At 33.8% G+C, this 17,789-nt stretch overlaps 2 protein-coding genes across 11 annotated transcripts; both read left to right on the top strand.

The window, feature by feature from the left end:
• The first annotated feature begins 557 nt into the window (after positions 1-557).
• On the top strand, positions 558-8,981 carry LOC140842574 (uncharacterized). 6 transcript variants are annotated; one of them, XM_073210573.1, is made up of 14 exons: positions 558-821; positions 907-953; positions 1,297-1,576; positions 1,682-2,025; positions 2,405-2,690; positions 2,911-2,978; positions 3,633-3,684; positions 3,829-3,884; positions 4,387-4,462; positions 5,969-6,045; positions 6,130-6,179; positions 7,473-7,557; positions 7,718-7,816; positions 8,439-8,980. In XM_073210573.1, the coding sequence occupies exons 1-14, from the start codon at positions 650-652 to the stop codon at positions 8,661-8,663; spliced, it is 1,917 nt and encodes a 638-aa protein (XP_073066674.1). In that variant the 5' UTR covers positions 558-649; the 3' UTR covers positions 8,664-8,980. The 6 variants fall into 6 exon arrangements, 5 of the variants coding, with proteins under 5 accessions (XP_073066674.1, XP_073066673.1, XP_073066675.1 ...); XM_073210572.1 differs by having other exon boundaries at positions 3,633-3,884; XM_073210574.1 differs by having other exon boundaries at positions 589-821; positions 1,353-1,576; positions 3,633-3,884; positions 8,439-8,981.
• A 2,860-nt stretch (positions 8,982-11,841) lies between these two features.
• On the top strand, positions 11,842-17,334 carry LOC140842569 (TSL-kinase interacting protein 1-like). Of its 5 annotated transcripts, XM_073210564.1 has the most exons (15): positions 11,845-11,980; positions 12,059-12,160; positions 12,772-12,994; positions 13,072-13,154; positions 13,243-13,290; positions 13,394-13,503; positions 13,899-13,986; positions 14,072-14,351; positions 14,542-14,676; positions 14,783-14,934; positions 15,049-15,287; positions 15,360-15,693; positions 16,117-16,515; positions 16,604-16,732; positions 16,869-17,334. In XM_073210564.1, the coding sequence occupies exons 3-15, from the start codon at positions 12,874-12,876 to the stop codon at positions 17,094-17,096; spliced, it is 2,346 nt and encodes a 781-aa protein (XP_073066665.1). In that variant the 5' UTR covers positions 11,845-11,980; positions 12,059-12,160; positions 12,772-12,873; the 3' UTR covers positions 17,097-17,334. The 5 variants fall into 5 exon arrangements, with proteins under 5 accessions (XP_073066668.1, XP_073066666.1, XP_073066667.1 ...); XM_073210567.1 differs by lacking the exon at positions 12,059-12,160 and having other exon boundaries at positions 11,842-11,980; positions 13,902-13,986; positions 14,557-14,676; XM_073210565.1 differs by lacking the exon at positions 12,059-12,160 and having other exon boundaries at positions 11,842-11,980; positions 13,902-13,986.
• The last annotated feature ends 455 nt before the right edge of the window (positions 17,335-17,789 follow it).

The following is a 17,789-nucleotide window of genomic DNA, read 5'->3' as shown; positions in this document are numbered from 1 at the left end:
TATTGGCTCAGTATATAATAAAACATTCATTTTCTATATTTTAATTTAAATACTTTATTTATAATTTTCATTTATATATTTAACTAAATATATATATATTTATAATAACCGTCTTAATTTGTATATTTATTTTATTAATCATATATATTGATTTTTCTAATAATTAATAACAAATTATAAAACAAAATGTTTTGTCGAAATTTTATTGAGAACTTTAAAAAATCAAAATAAAGGAATACCACCAAAAAAAAATTACAAACAATTCAAAAAATAAAACACAAAGGTAATTAATTATTGGCATAAAATGCCCATACGTATTCATCCATTTCATTATGGACAATAATAAAATTGGTAGGGATCTTATGTTAAAATAATGTATGTATATAATATTAGTAATCAAGTTTTAAATAACTTTAATTGCATAGGATTCTATTTAATTTTTTTTAAAAAAAGTAAATAGAATCTCCAATATGGCAAAGTTCTGGGGGTGATATTAGATTAAGGAAAATATAGGGGTGAAATTATAAATTTACAATTTCCGAAGGATGACGTATGATAAAGAACAATATGCTATCCGTTGATTGCCCTCGCCTCCTCCATGTTCGACAGAATGATATACTCTTGAAAAATATTCAACTGGGCGAGCAAGATGAGTCAACTTCTTGGTATTACGAGGGGGAATCTCTTATCCGAAATTTCTAATCGAAAAATTATTGCCTTAGATTCAATCAAAATCCAGCAGCAGGAAGCATCTTTCCGTCTCAGTAACAGGATTTTGTGCAGGAAAAGGAAATGGCGAGCATCGCTGTTTCGATTGCCAGGTTGTTATCTTGTTATTGGATGATTTTGATATTTGTTGCTTAATCTTACAGAATCAATCACCTGATATTTTAATTTATTTTACAGTTACTTGCAAACTGGTTGATCTAGATGCACATTTACTTGGAGAAGAGGTAGATTAGTTCAATTGTCTAGTTTTTCTTTGCCTTTGGGATTGAAGTTTCGATTGACGTTTATATGACTTTATCTTTTTGTTTGAAGATTTGTAAGTATGGTAATTCTGTATATGGTCCAACGAGCTTAACATTTCGTCAAACACTGTGACCGCATGAAATATTAGGACAATATGACATTATGAACAATTTAATGAAGAATTCTTTTTCATATGCATGCAAACGTTAGAATGTAATCATTTATAGAAATTAAAATAAATGAGCCTATGGAATCATTCAATGCTCAGATTGTTTGAGGTGACAGTGATGCAGAGTTATCATGTGTGCATTTTTTTATATTTAGGATGCAGCTACTGATGGAGCAAAAATTATTGATTTTCCTCATGTGCAAACTCTTAGAAATTTCCCCAATGAGGAGATATTTGGAAAGGTTGTCATGGTCAGATTCGATTCAATTGTTCTACTCCACGAAAAGGAAGACCAGTCACCACCAGCCAATGCTCTTTATACCATCAAGTATTTGTATGAAGCAGGCGCAAGAGTAATTATGGTGGGCAGCTGGAGTGAGACTACCAATTCTAGCCTTCCTTCAGGAGCATATCCTTCAACAGAATCTGTAGCAGGTATACATTCTTTTGACTGATAGGTTAACCGTGCTAGTTTCCACATTTCAATTTTCTGTTGCAATATCTTAAATGCTCTTTACTGATGCTCGTTATGCATTCCAGAATATCTATCATTTGTACTTGAACTCAAAGTTGTTCCAGTGAAATTTTCTGAGAGATACAAGCATTCTGGTGTAGAAGAGAGTAAAAATCATGACATTCTTCTGCTCGAAAATCTTTTCTACTTGAAGGGGGAATTGGCTAACTGTTCCAAGTTTGCCAAAGAACTCACAACTGGTGTTGATATTGTTGTTAATGACGCCTTTTCCCAGTCTCATAAAGTTCTAGCTTCGACTGTTGGCATTGCTTCCTTTTGCCCTGCCTATGTTGCTGGATTTTATTTTGAGCAAGGCCTCTATAAGCTCAAAAAACTCATCTGGACCAGTGAAAATCCCTATATGGCTATTGTAAGATATAATCTTTGCTCAATAATTTATTTGAACTGCTACTGGATGATTTTTTCTGACAAAATATGTAATAGAAATTTGGGGATTTGGTGCTATCTCTTTGGCAGTTGTGTTCTTTAATTTCTAGGAATAGATCACTAAGTTTGGTATCAGTTTTCCTAACTTAGAGAATTTTGTGGTATCATGTTTCTAAACTGATAGGTTTCTAGACTGATAGGCTATAAATAGTATATCGTCATTCATTTACAAGTAAGATATAAAGTATTAAAACCAATATCTGTTTGTGTTATCCTTTTTTATCGTAAATATAGACTCTCGTAATTTGCTCTTTCCTGCATTTGTTGGTCTCTTATTTATTGTGCTTCAATTTTACATGCAGATAGGAGGAGGTAACCTTGCAGACAAAGCAGCTGCCCTGCAGATTTTGGCTTCTAAATGTGATGGTTTAGTTTTTGTTGGGAGTTTGGCCTTTCAAGTAATGCATGCCCTAGGAGTGCCTGTTCCGATGGAATTCGTGGAGCTTGGGGCATTAAAAGATGCTATCAGTATAGTGGAGTCTGCAAAGTCAAGAAATATTCCACTTGCCTTTCCAAAAGATGTTTGGTGTATCAATAATCATAATCCAGAGCAACTGAAGATATTTTCTGTTACTTCTATTACTAAAGGTAAAGCCACAATTTACACCATCTCAGTATGTAACCAGGTATACTTTTGCGTTAAAGAGACCATTTCCTCAAGGTTCATTATCCTTCCTGTTTTAGGTATGTAAAGTTCAAACGTTGTCATGGTGAAAGAGATTCTGAGCTTGATTTGCACATGGGTTTCATATTTTCATGGTTACTGTGTGGTATTTTTATCAAGTTTCACTGTTGCTCATCCTTCCAGGTTGGCAACCTGTTGATATCGGTCCAAGATCGTTGCAAGAAATGATCTATTTACTTTCAAAATGCAAGGTGCTTACAAATTTTTATAAAAACTAGGATGCGAGAACATTTATCTTCGAGCTGCTTATTGGTTTCTCATAAAAATACCTGGATACCTGGACATTCCTCAAATTTACTCGAGTTTCCTATTCACCTACTGATAAATGAACATCATGGTGGCCGCTAGTCATCTTTCTGATTTGCTACAGATTCGGGATGTTCTAAGGTATAGAAAAGCTCCAATTAGCTGTTCTAGAGGGGATAAAGATGAATATGAAAGTGCAGTAGTGATCTCCATTGCTAGGTAGTGTATACTCAGAAGAATGGCTAACTTGATTGCTCCTTGCACTTCTTGTAGTTGATGAACTGCTGGTCTGTTTGCTAGGCAGTGTAGATAATTTTCCTGCTAATTGTCACCACACTACTGAGTTTTTTTTTTAATCTTTACCAGAGAAATAGTAATTCTCAGTTTCTAGACAGAGACATAATGTATGTTTGCCCCTATGTAGAGGACAACTCTGTAGCTACACACGCAGAAATGCCTTTATATATAATATTTCTGAGTTGAGAACTATAATTTGCTTTATTTATTAGATTCTCTTGAAAATATGAGTTGATTGTATATGCTTGACTTCCCATAGATTTTACGTTTTTGTCTTGACAAAAGTTACTCTATTTTTCCAGAGAATATTGTGGATTGGCCCATTGAAGTTCAACTCGTTATGTCAGGGTAAAGGTGGAGCATTTAAACTGGCAGAAGAACTTGATACTCTAAAGAAAAGAAGTTGCAATATAACTTTTGTAGGGAACATGCAGTTTAAAGAATTATTAAGCAAATCAAAATCTTTCTCAGAAGATAATTTTGTCAAAAATGCTGCAGTTGTGTGGGAGTTTCTTAAAGGAAGAAAACTTCCTGGGCTTGAGGCATTAGATAGAGTATGCACACCGAACTCGTTCTTCAAAAATTTCTGTATGTGAATCACGTTGTGAGGGATTTGTGAAATCAAGAAAATGTCCCTTGTTCATTTTGGGCCAACTTCTGCTAGCTTTCCATTGATCTTGATTTTGTTATTTTAAAAAATATTCACCCTTGTGGCATCCACCAGCTAGAGACTCTTTTCTTTAACTTAAATCAATTATTTTTTATTTTTATAAATGTTCTTTCTTAGATTCCAAGTACTGTGGTATAGATATTTATCAAAATAAAATTGACCAAAAATGTTATTAACCAGCAATCTTTGCCATTATTTAGTTGTAGTGACGGTGTAAATGATATGCCTGTTCTGGGACTCTAAAAGACCCTGAAATTTACATAAATGTGCTCATGCAAAATGGAAGTGTTTTTAATTAGTAAGCTGTGTGGGAGCAATATATACCTGATCAATTTACTACTCTTAGGAACTTGCAAGTAAATTATAGATTGTTTTTATCTTTGCAGGCATATCCCTTCCATGTAGACTGGAATATCGCTTATAGCAATCCAATGCTTCCTTTGGTTGTTGATGTTGGAAGTGGTAATCTTCATGTGACTACTTTATTCGAATGATACAAAATTAATCTTGGATATACAAAATTAATCTTGGATTAGTAACTGAACAGCTTTTTGTTTGCTACCATTGTTGTGTGATGACACGATGTCAAATTTTAATATTTGATGAGTAAAATATCATTCCCACGAGGATTGAAAATTTACATTTACGCTAAAATAATCTTAATTTTATTTAAATAATCAAATAGTGAGTTTGACAATAAAATAAATAAAGATAACTAATACGAAGATAAATAAATATGAAGAAATCAATAAGAGACAGGTTCTAGAGGTTCGATTTTACTTGACTATCTGCTATGTCTTGTTTATCTTATTTCATATCTAATGAATATTTCTAGTTTATTAGCCAAGAATCCGTATTTGTTTTCTGCTCTCTCCCTGGGTGTTGAGGGAAAGTTATTATTCACGTCTTCTTTGCCACAAAATGCACGTGTTACCTTGGTCCCTGCAATCTACACTAAACAACTACCAAAACGCATAAATTTACTCGGAAACAACGATATAATTATCAAATAAGACTAGAATATAAGTGACAAAACTGCACTTAACAACCATCTCCTTACGAAACTACCCCTTGCTCAATGTGCATGAAGTCAAAATAAATAAAAATCCAAGCACCACCTTTACTAATTCTTTTTGTATCATTTGGTTGGCTGGGAAACTGTACTCGCATATGCTTACCCATTTATAAAGCATTCAAAATTTTCACGCTTCTGTCCTACCATGTCAATATACAAAAACTATAGGTTTATTTCAAATTCGAATTTCAAGTTCACATATTCATTTCACACATGTTTGCATTAAAAATTCCAAGTCAAACAACATTCAGATAAAAGAAATTCAGAAATTTCTGGTGAAACTTTTGCAGTTTGACTACTATCTATGGCCCCGGAACCTGTTTGTGCTCACCAACTACTATATTAATCAGTTTGAAGCTCGACACTGTCTATGATGTCATATTCACAGAAGGATACAGATAGGAACTGTTTCAATCAATTTTTTTCTTGCCTTCTGCGTATATACACATTCTGAGTTTTGGTTAATCATTTATTCAGAGAGTGGACATCAAAGAAAGAAAATCACGTGTCCAAAATTACCTGGTTGAGTTTCCTGCATTTTATTTCACTCTCTCGTCCTCCCATTATTTCATAATCATTTGTACTACTTGGTCATGGATTGATTTCAAGCAAATTGCATACATTTGTCTTTGCAACTACAACACCATGTCTAGAGCAAATGTGAGGGAAATTTTTGTTCAAAAATACCATACACATGCCAAACTAACTATTAGATGCTCACAAGACATATGCGGACATAAGGGATTCATTTCCAAAAGAGGAGGTTAATCATGTTAAACTCTCTTTGAAGGAATCTAAATTATTGTTCAGATCAGTTATAGTCAACAAGTTTGTGGTAATAAATTCTGTGCTCAAGGAAGTAAAGAGAGTAAATTGTGGTCGGAAAATTACAGGCAACGGCTTGTTTCTGTTTGGAATGGCAAGAAGAAGTATAGATATGAATTTTCTTGGGCTAGAGATAAATGCAAAGGTCTTTTATCCTCTCTCTGAACATATTCATTCCTAAAATTTTGATTTATGAACTTACCACTTCTGGGCTCTGAATATATTTCAGCTAGTAGATCGTTGTCTTAAGGAAATTCATCTACTGGGCATCCAAAATGCGTAAGCAATTCATTACTGTCAAATTTATAATGCCTTAGCCATGTGATTTCATTAAATATCGTTAATAATGTTTTTGGCTTTCAAACAGTACTCAGATATGCTTTTGACTGTATGTGCCAGAGTAGCATCTCATAGTCTAAAATACAAAGAGAAGGAACATGCTTTTACAGGAATATAGGGCAAAAACTCTATGAGAATAAGATGAATTGTCCATGCATTTGGATGAGTACACTTAAATTGAAGCCTTTGTTTTCTTGCAAAATGAATAAACCCTGGTTAAAGTTTGACTTTTTAGAGAATCCCTAGTACTTGGAAAACTATAGATGCTAGTGGTCTCAGTCTTCACAATCTTGGTAAAATGCTTATTTGTAATGAGTGGAGGCATCACTACAGCTCATTTACTAAGTTGCGAGGTACAAATTTTTTGAACAAAAAGCTCCAAGGAAAGCTGTGAAGATTTAATATCATTGGTTCAATTAATTTATTTTCAAGTTTGTTGATGGATTAAGGACTATCCTTAGCTTCCACTTTAAATAAATGCATATCTTTCTTCCTTTCAGCAACTGCAAAATTGTTCTTGGCTTTATCATGATTTACAGTCAAAATCTGTCACAATACATTTCGATGACATGGTATTAGTTGGTTCAAATGTTCTTACTTGAGAGTTAAGTTGTGCAACTTTTGATTGATATAGTCACGAGGGAAACTAAATGAGTGTCCTGGTTTCAGATATTGGTGTGAGTTTCAGTTTCAGTCAAACATCAAGATAATTTTTTAAAAATAAATTTAAACAGATATTCCTGTTGGAACTCACTAAGATAACCTGGTTTCGGATTTACGTGAATTTCAATTTCAGTCAAATATCAAGATATTTTTAAAAATAAATTTAAACAGATATTCCTGTTTTGGAACTCACTAAGATAATCTGGTTGTTGAAGCCACTTTACCTAACCACTTTCTCGGGCAAGTGACTCAGTTTTTTTTATTTATGTTTTGAGACCTGTCTTTCGATTTCAAGAATTTCTCATTGGGTCACACCAATCCTCAAATTTGAAGTCCTTGGTTCTATTGTCCCAATTAATGTATTTTGTTGCTTCTATAAAAGGCGGAAGTGACTATAAAAAAAGGCGGAACTGGAACAATGAAGCAGGTTAAATACTGCTTGTTTTTTTCACTGTGGGATGGGGTTGGAGAGGCCAGATAGCTATTTGATGTTTCAATTCTGTTTAACCAATTTTGGAGACACCATTTACTAATAGAGAAGCTGGTACATTTTACTCGTCCGGTTTACAGGCACTTTCTCGCAACAAATGCAACATCAACATTTCGATCAATAGTGTCGAGTTACCCAGGGGCATTGGTTCTCGTTACAATACAGGTGATACAGTTTATTGCATACCCAGAAACTTGCGGCTAGCTTTGTCTCTGACTCTGAATAAAATTATTCCCTTCAATCATGAACCACCTAGTATCCAAGGCACATTGCTCTGTAGCAGCCACATAAAACATTCGATTCAGAGAGTTCTTTCTGATTGCAGTGTCCAAACCCTGACTTCAACAAGCCAGATAACCGGTGGAGAATGTTGCAGAGGTCATTAGTTGAAGCAATCACAGATAGACTGGTGATTGGTGGAAAGGTACTTTATCACTTGCCACGTGCTGATGATTATTACATGTTTGTAATTGACTAATAATTGTATTGAGAAATATTTAGCTTTATTTGACTAGTTTCATTGGTTAACTGTATTTGTGTATATATATCTATATGTGTGTGTGTGTGTGGATGTCTATGAATATCATTTAACAATCATGGTGTCACCTCAAATACAGATATTTGTTTTCCTGTTACCTTTTATTGTGATTGTATACTTCTCCTATCTATCATTTTCTTGTGAATTTCTCTTTTCTCTGCTAAATTCTGTTCTTTTGGTTCACTATGTTCGAATCGATATGGAAGTTTACTTTAAGGCTCCAAAGCATTTATGTTTTCGGAAAATGAAATTCTCATTGTCACCAATAAACCTGACAAGCTTAATGTCATGGAAACATGATTTCTTCCACTTTTTATTTTTTCAATTCAACCACATTCTGTCATTTAGAAATGCTGGAAGCCTCAAGAGTATTATCATTCTAGAACGAATGTAGTAATCCATAAATCCAGCTGTTTTTATTTTAAAGATGAGTTCTTTTATGGCGAAGTGGCACGGATTTCTGATACGCTGTAGATTAAAAATAACGACCGACAACAAACATGTGCAGGTATTTCTCCAATCTGATATAGAAGCTGTCACTCTGAGAATGAAGAAAGAATTTATAGAATACGGCAAGAGAAAACTTTCATTGCTGAATCATGATGAGGAGAAGACTTGTGAAGGAGAATGGCTGAAGGAAAATCCCTTCGGAGTGACATCAGATTGGGAACGGCATGTGTTAGATCGTGGCGATCCCATGTACAGACTTTTACTCGTCAAAGTAACAAGCTGAGGCTCTATTTGCATCATCTGTAAATGGCTTTGTGTTCGTTCAAAGCATCTGGTGAACTTTCAGATACTCTGTAGCAGACTACTCCTATTTGCCAACCGAACCAAATCAAGAAACTGCCCACTGCATCATGCTTTCAAAGTTTCGGGCGATAAGTTTTAGGTTGATGTGTAATTTTGTGCTACGGATGGACACGAAGTGTAGCAGTACTGCTGGTGTATGACCAAAATTTTGAGCTCCAAGTTTTCCCGAAAAAGAAAAAGTCATTATCCAATCAATATGGAAGTGTTAAATTTCATTCTGAAAACTGAATTGTGTCTTTTTTGTTTAAACATTGTTATTAAGTTAATATTTGTATTTTTAAAATAATAAATCTATTAAATAATATTAATAGAAACGATGAGAAAATAGAGAAAATACATAATAGAAAGCGTGTAACTGTTAATTCATTAATATTTCTCGAAAACCTAATTTGAGAGGTTTATAATTCGTCGTCTCAGCCAATAAATCAATCTCTTACGATGCAACTTGATTGCTTCTCTAATTTCATATATCATTTTCGATAAATTTATTCAATTCATATAATTTTTCATTTTTTTATATTGCGCACATTTATTTTGTATCGAAACTCAATTCATTTTACAGAAGATTTTACGGAGGTTGAACGAAGGTTAATGTGGAGGAGAGTTGCAAAATTGCACAATAAAAAGGTAAATCGATGGCTTTGTTTCACACTTCTATTATTATAATTCCTCTCAATTTTGTGAATTGAAAAAGGTCTAATTTAACGAGATCTAATTGAAATATATGTATGAGAAATAAGTTAGCTCAGTAAAAATGGTTGGATTAAAAGTACAAGTATTTGCATTTATTTTTCATTAATATTTAAATTATCACGCTCAACTTGATAATAAAGAATGATTTGATTTGAAAAGAGATCTGAATGGTGGATTTGAAATGTTAATCATGTTAGATGTTATTTCAAATTCATCAAAATCATTTTTACATTTACAAAAGTTATAAAATGATGAATTTGAAATTTTTTATAAATTTCAAAACTCTTCATTACATCACGACTTAAAAGTATTTATATCTAGATGGACTCTCATTGGATTCTTGGAGTTGTGAAGATGCTAACTGACAAATTGTAGATGAAAATACCTTTAAAAAAATAAAAATTCAAATTATTGTCTTACGATTGTAGTATCTTTATTACCTTTGGTTCCATGTCAAGTTCACTTTTTGTTTAGTAATTTAATATTTTATTGTCCAAGCCCACAAAACATGGCATAGATGACCATCACATCCATGGTAGTAATTGCATCTGGAAGGAGATTTCAACGAGGGATATGATCTTGTGAAAGAAGGGATATCGAATATATAATTTTTTTGGCAAAAACTTGTGTGAGATGGTCTCACCAATCGTATTCTGTGAGACAGATATCTTATTTGGATCATCAATGAAAAAATATAACTTTTTATGCTAAGAGTATTATTTTTATTGTGAATAACGGTAGAGTTGACCCGTCTAACAGATAAAGATTCGTGAGACCGTCTCACAAGAGACCTGTTCAATTTTTTAAATCAAACAAAGTCTCATCCTACTTTTAAATACTTTAAACTTCTTTTATATAAAGTTTTGGTCTTGTTCAAATCATAAACTCGATTATATTTTAGTTATTGATTTTTATTGTTTTATTAATTGGATCAAATTCATAAATAATACAGATGATATCAAATTCATTAACTCTAGTTTTACTATTATAAATACTGATCAGACAGACAGATTAACAAAGTTTATTTCTAGCATTTCTTGAACTATTCTTCTCAAATTATGGTTTTAAATCGAAAGTTTTCTTGCATGGTTTGGAACAAGTTTATCGTTTTTATGGTATTAATTCATCTCTCTGTGAGAAATTTCCTAAACCAATACAAACTAGGTTTGGATTAAGTTTAGAGCTAGGAAGAGCCGACCTTCTTTCTCCGACCACGACTGACGCGAGGCATAATCATCTACCTCTTGAAATATATTATGAAGCTACCGCAAAAGTTTAACAGGAGTCCATTCAAGAAAACAAGATAAAGATGAACATGAAAAACCTGTGGAGGTAACTTTTATCATGGTTTTTTGTTGTATTTAATTGCCAACATGTACGTATCTTTTTGCATGAGTGCACCATTTCAGTGACATTACTTTTAATGACACTAAGTGAAATCTCTTGGTCTAAATATATGAGAGTAACTAAAAATGAGTTTATTGTCGACACATAATGACTTTTGATTTGGTTAATCTCTCTTATATTGATCTCGTCGTTTGTATAATCAAGCTTAAAACATAAGCTTTTGTATCATACTCTCACGGATATGTATCATAAAATATGTCGATAATTTGAGTGATTTTTTGGATTAAAAATTAATAATTTTCACTTGTTGAGTTGGATAAAAGATTCGTCGCATAAAAATGAACCGTGAGATGGTTTCATACGAGTTTTTGTGAAATAACATTATCGGTAATTGTCAAATTCTAAGGAACCGATAATATTTATGGTACTTATATACAATCTATTTATCTACTTGAAGATATTTTAAAATATCTTACTTGGTTATATAATTTTGGACTAAGTGATATCGATGTGTTTGGTATATTAATAAAAGACAAAAAAAATTATTTTGAGAATAATACTGATATTATCTCAAAAATTGGTGTTTACAGTTTTCGATTCCATGACGACAGAATTGTTTTTGGTTTCATAAAATTTGTTTATAACAATTACCATTGTGAATCACTCAACTCCATGAATAAATGTTGAAATGATCACAAACTGTCTGATGAAATTTTGTATTCTTTAGTTTTGACCTTGAATTAGTTGGTTTAATGACTTAATTTTTAACTGAAAAAGTATTATATTTTGTGAGATGAATTTCTTTTCTTGTCTAATTCATGAAAATAATAATATTATATTAAAAAAATTATTTTCTAATCTAAACATAAATCGAGTCGATGAATCAGACAAATATATCCGTTGATTATGTTAATGAAATATTTTCCTTATATGTTGTGATAAATAAATAAATGAATAAATAAGTAAATAAATAATAAATAAAGTTTGGAATGTAAAAATTATTATGGAATCACAATTAATTACCACATTTATACTATTTAAACAAATAGGTACAGAATTACTTCAAATGAAAGCTTTACTATGACATGAGGTGTGTTTTTGATTCCCAATTCACCACCACCAGCAAACTTGAAACCCTAATTTCTCAGCTTTTAGTGCTGCCCATTCACCATTGGAGAAAGGGAATCCATAGAACAGGTTGTGTAAATACCCAATTCAATCTTTTTTCAATTTGGTTCAATCTGTATTTTACAATATTTTGAGCTTTAACTGCAGTTCAAAGGCATTCATTTTGGGAAGGCTTCATTTTCTTTTTCATTTTCCCTTTGTTTTGTTACTCTTCAATTGACATTCCCCCGAGTTCGAATTTGATTACTGGTGAGAAATCTCTCATTTTCTTTATTATTTTTGCTGTCTTCTCCAGATATATAACTCAAATTAATGACGAAATGGGATTTTCTGTATTCCTTTCGTTACTTATCTGGAAATAGATCTTAGGCTTTTCTTTGTTCTCGATCGATATAACTTTTTGTTGATGTGTTGTGGGTTGAATTGGTTGGTAAAGTTTGTTTTAAAGCTAATTTGGGGAATGATGTTTTCGAATGTTGAATTTTGATGCTTCATTGTTTGAATTAATGAGGGATACCTAAACCCTATTTGCACATCTTGTTTCTTTTGCTAATTTGATTTTCTATGTAGTGTTAAACGCCCATGTAATTGGGGGCATTTTAATTTTTTTGTGGGATTTTATCAGATCTTAAGATATTGATATTACTATCTATAATTCACATTTATCTCCAAGTTAGAGATTGCGTATAAAGTCTTGTGGAACTTCAAATTATTGGTTTCTTTAACTATTAATATACTCATCCTTTTAATGTCTACAACCTGTTTATCGATGCCACTTAATTGCTCAATTGGACAAGTTTAAGTATGTTGATAATCCTTCAAAGTCGCTTTGCTGATTCTCTTTTTTGTTTTTCAACCAGCCATATTAGATCCCGCGGCAAAGGTAGTTTGAAGTGTCCTTGGAGACTTGCAGGGCCAGAAGGAATGAAGCGTTGCATTTTTGTGTTAGCGAAAACATAGAAATGGTTTCTCAGATTTCCTTAGATTGTGAGATGCTCCTTGGCTCTGAGAATCTTGGAAGTGATGGAGTGGATTCTAGTGAACCCCCATCTGCACAAGATCAAGCTGCTGCACCAATTCCTAGTAATTTTTACTCTTTAATTTCCAGTGGTGTGCCTAAAAAAGAAATATTTTACCATTGCCTGTTTATTTCTATGCAGTAAAAAAGCAAACAAGGCAATGGGCTGCTTGGACTCGTCAAGAGGAAGAAAGCTTTTTTGCTGCTCTGCGGCAAGTTGGCAAGGCAAGTGATCTGCTATGTTTGTACTGATATTTCTTCAGAAAAAATTACTTTTTTCTACGTTCTGACCATAGAATACTCTTGTTCTCAGAATTTCGAGAAAATCACTTGCCGCGTTCAGAGTAAAAACAAGGATCAGGTTTTTTTTTTAAATTTAATGATTTTTATGAATTTCTATGCAGTTTTTTTTCCATGATTGGATTCTAACTTTTCTCCTATTTTAATTTATATTTGGCATTCAGGTCAGACATTATTATTATCGGCTTGTTAGACGAATGAACAAGTTACTTGGTCCTGAACTTTGTCTTGATGCCAAAAACTCAAAAGATACCAACGCTGCAATGCTTCGATGGTAACTCAACCATTTATAGAAAATCAATATAGCATTTAATCTTGATTTTTTACCAATAGGTTTTTACACTTTCTTTTTATTATTATGCAAATCTACTTTGGCCATCTGGTTGTGAGTTATAACATCATTCTGGTTTCTTCTAACCTTGTAATCCTAATGTAGCAGCAATTATCATCACTAGCATTTGTGTGTTGCATTTTTTATCAGCATGCACTCACTTGTGATATGCTGCAATTTTGTAGTTTGCTTTATTTTATCTCTCCTTTTCCATTTCTTATTTACTTTCTATTTGCGGGTATTGGGTCCTTTTGTCGTGATTGATACAACTCTCTTCTTTGAGTGAACCAAAGAATTTTTTCACCAACAATCAGACTTCTAACTTATTTGGTTATTAGCAGGTGGTCATTACTGGAAAAGTATAGCTGCAAAGCCTCTAAACTTCACTTGAAACCTCGAAGATTTAAGATATTTCTAGAGACTCTGGTTGGTATTATGCTTATGGATTCTTATCTCAGAGATGAAATAGTTTGAACCATGATTGAACTGATTATATTCCTTTTTCGTGAAGGAAAATCAACTCTTGAAAGATAGGAAGAGGAACATAAGGAAACGACTTCCTGGTGGAGAAAATCATTCTTCTACGGCATATGTCCCTGCCTCAAATGAGGTCAGAACATCAGGTCATGACAGCCGTGCTGTGAAATTTGTTCTTGTAGACAGCCAAAACATCCAAAAAGTCGGAACTGGAAAAGGATCTTTGTTGAAGCGCCATGTAAATGCAGAGATGATGAATCGTGCCAAAGTAGACCCAACTGCTGTGAAAGCTACAAAACACCGGCGCAAAACAGGTCATTGGAATAATCTTTTTAAGTTCTATTAATGTTCTCATTTATCTGAAAGGTTTTGAGCATATGAATGATGCCTTGGATCTTGTTATCTCTGGACTGTGCAAGTGTACAAAAGCCTGATGCCTCAGAATTTTCTTCTTTCTTTTTGTTCACTATGGTGTAACTCCTGTATTCCCAAATCTGTATGTAGGCTTTGCATCTGCAGCTGCATATAAAAGATGGGAGACAGCTGCCATAGCTGGGGTTTCATTGGTAGCTGATGCTGCTGAACATTTGGAACGAGTGATCTCCAACAAAGATATTGAAGTTGGTCAGGAAAACTCAGGTTAAAACCCATATTTTCGTTCTGAACCTAGGGAAGGCAGGACTGATGAGTAAATTGATGATAAGTTGTCTTATAATAGCCAATGTGTTATTGCTTAACTTTCCAGGTCATGATGGTTCTCAGCAAGTAGTGGAAATGGTGAACACTTTACCTGTATCTTCACAAACATTGTTCAATGAGAATAACATGCAGAACTCTGCAAAACTCAAGCTTCAGTTGTTCCCAATTGATGAAAGCACTCGAAAAACCTTGGAGACGGTATGATAAAAGGAAGCCATCCTAGTGAACGTATTTCTTGATGACGTTTTAGGGTGGTTTATCAGTTCTTGTTAAAATTTCTAAGAATGTATGGACTATGTTCATGTATTGTAGGAACAACACAATCCCCATCTGGAACTTACTTTGAGCGCTCGAAAGAAAATATCATCTGTGTTAGAGCATCTAAATAGAAAATGGGGTAACTCAAGCTTTAATGCACAAGAGCTGATGCTTTTTCCTTACTGGGCGCAACGGGAAAACCTGGTGGGATATCAGAGGTGGACTAAGGATTGTCCTCTTTGTGCAGTGGATATTTATCATCTAATTGGAAGCCCTTCGATCTTCCGCCTCAGGTTTAATTCTCATACACTCAATGTTGATGTTCGTAGAATCAATAGAGTAACATATTTTTTTTTGTACATAAGGTATGGCTGGTTCTCGAAAGCTGTGGTTGAATCTGAAACAGCTCAAACATTGTCACATCCCAATCTCAGCGAGCAAACTTTAAACACTAACCTAGCAAACAAGCAGAACTTTCAAACTGAACACCCTTTTAGTTTCCATGACTGTCAGCGTACCTCAACAGGACCAAAGAATGCTCACGTCCCTTCATCAAAATGTGCTCCAAACGAAACGGCTGAATGTCATGGTTCTATTTCTGATGTAAATATTTCAAGATATTATAGTGACGATGTAGATATGTCAATGCCCAGAAGAGATACTGGACCTTCGGCGGTTACCAGACAAGTTGAAAAAATGGTATGTATACTTTCTACTTTTGCTTTATATCTTTTAACTTGGAAGCTTTTGTTAGAAGTGAATTCTGTCGTGAAAATTTTAAGTGATAGACATATAAGTTTACAAATTGCTATGTCTATTATATTAAAGTTACATGTACTGTTTATGAGACTATCCACTGTACAATTTCTTAAAAACTTCTAACAAACTTTTTCGCCTCTCGTTATGTCCATTAAAAGGAACAAATGGAAATTTTTTCTGACAATTATCGAGTACCTTGGTCACTCATGGCATGTGAGTTGTATACTGAATGATTTAACCTGTCTATGATAACTTAATTACCGATGACAATTACGGTTAAACTTGGTCTCACATGTTGGTCAAACCAACTTCAAAGATTAGTGTCGCAGCGTTTTGAGATAATAATATTTTTTTAATTGGCAGAAGGACGTGACTTTGTCATCTGGGGAGTGGGCCGATAGCCTTACTAACATTAGTGTGGGAGATCTGCTTTCTGAGTCAGCACAGAACATGGATATCAGCTGCTCTGATTTTCCCGTGCCTGTCAACTCTGACTGTCATTCACAGATCCCATTCAGTTGCGACTCTTTTGATGCTGCGATTGCCAATCACATTTACAAACATCAAAACAAAGTGGACTTCCAGCCTGGATTGCAATCTAACGTGCCTTCCATTTGGGATGCTGAAGAAACATGTGATGCCTTTGCATTCCGAAAAAATGGCCCTTTATGTGGCAATAGCCACAGTGAATCAAAGAACGATTCCCCAGAGGCGTGCGCACAAGCTGCTAAAAGAAATCTTGCTTCTTACAAGGAAGCCGAGGTATGATTTTACACCTGTCATTGGGTTATCTGAATGTTTGCCATCGGTATCTATGTCTTAGTAGTGACACTATTATTCATCCGTCTAGGAACTGCCTGAAGTGGAAAAATTGACCAGTACTAATCCTGCTTGTGGAGACCTGATAGATAACTGTAGGCCCAGTTATACTTCAGAGAATGGTACAAAGGATATCGATGGGATCACTGATATATATTGGGTAAGATTTTCCGGAGTTTACAATTTCTATTTTCTCGTTGCAGAAGTTCGTTCTTGATTACTATCAGCTGTTCTTTCAATTATTATGTGATTGTTAGTTTTTAAGATGATCTGATTCTAATTTTTCCCTGGCTCAGCCCGACTCTTTAGGACCGTTAGATTTGGACATACCAACCTGTAGATACCATAGCGATGATCTAATTTTTAGCGATAGCCTTGGCGGTTTGAACCGTCTTGTGACATACAGTTTGGATGCTTTTCAAAGTTGCTCATTATTTGGGTTGGACAAGAACGAACCGGCACCTACTGCTGAAACTCGTCAAAATGCTACCATTTCAGATTTCAAAATCGGCACTGAAGTTTAAGATTCTGCAAGAGAACTTACAGCTGAAATACAACGAATTCACACCTTAGCTTTGTCAGGTTAACCTCGACCGAAATAATTTAGTAAGGGTTGTGTGTCGTTCCAAAACAATCTTAACATTAGCTGACTACATAATCGATAGCTCTGTGTTATTGAGCCAGAAGTTCTTTTGTGCTGTACAAAAATAGAAACTTGAAACTTCCACATTTTAAACAAGCTTTTTGCTGTGTTTTGTTCAATGCATGCTAATCACCCTAAATCATATTGTTTGTGGTAAAATGAGTGAGTATCCACACAAAATCGGCTCAATGATAATATTTTGTCCATGTTAATAAAGTTAGGCGTGTTTTATAGTAATATGTTTTTGGATATTTTAGCTAAAAAATAATAATATTTTATTATATGTGTAGTACAACAATTCAGAAGATCATATTAACCTTTTCCCCCCGAACGCGACACCCAATCCTATATTTCCTAAACGAGCAAATTGTCGGTTGTCCTAATTTGTCGGTCTTCGATTTTTTTTTAATATATATTTGAGTGGGTCTCATGTGAGACCGTCTCACGGATATTAATCTGTGAGACGGGTCAACCCTACCCATATTCACAATAAAAAGTAATACTCTTAGCATAAAAAATTATACTTTTTCATGGATAATCCAAATAAGGGATCCGTCTCACAAATTCGACCCGT

This window comes from Primulina eburnea, chromosome 10 (assembly GCF_022965805.1).
Source record: "Primulina eburnea isolate SZY01 chromosome 10, ASM2296580v1, whole genome shotgun sequence".
NCBI lineage: Eukaryota > Viridiplantae > Streptophyta > Magnoliopsida > Lamiales > Gesneriaceae > Primulina > Primulina eburnea.
Note: the sequence above shows the minus strand (reverse complement) of the source record. Positions and strands in the feature narration are given on the sequence as shown.

Excerpts from the sequence above, each read along its gene's own strand:
- LOC140842574 (XM_073210572.1), top strand. The coding sequence starts at position 650 with ATGAGTCAACTTCTTGGTATTACGAGGGGGAATCTCTTATCCGAAATT. Across the intron at positions 822-906 it reads ATCGCTGTTTCGATTGCCAG|TTACTTGCAAACTGGTTGAT; the intron begins GTTGTTATCTTG and ends TTTATTTTACAG. Across the intron at positions 1,577-1,681 it reads TTCAACAGAATCTGTAGCAG|AATATCTATCATTTGTACTT; the intron begins GTATACATTCTT and ends TATGCATTCCAG.
- LOC140842569 (XM_073210562.1), top strand. The coding sequence starts at position 12,874 with ATGGTTTCTCAGATTTCCTTAGATTGTGAGATGCTCCTTGGCTCTGAG. Across the intron at positions 12,995-13,071 it reads AGCTGCTGCACCAATTCCTA|TAAAAAAGCAAACAAGGCAA; the intron begins GTAATTTTTACT and ends ATTTCTATGCAG. Across the intron at positions 16,733-16,868 it reads GGATCACTGATATATATTGG|CCCGACTCTTTAGGACCGTT; the intron begins GTAAGATTTTCC and ends TCCCTGGCTCAG.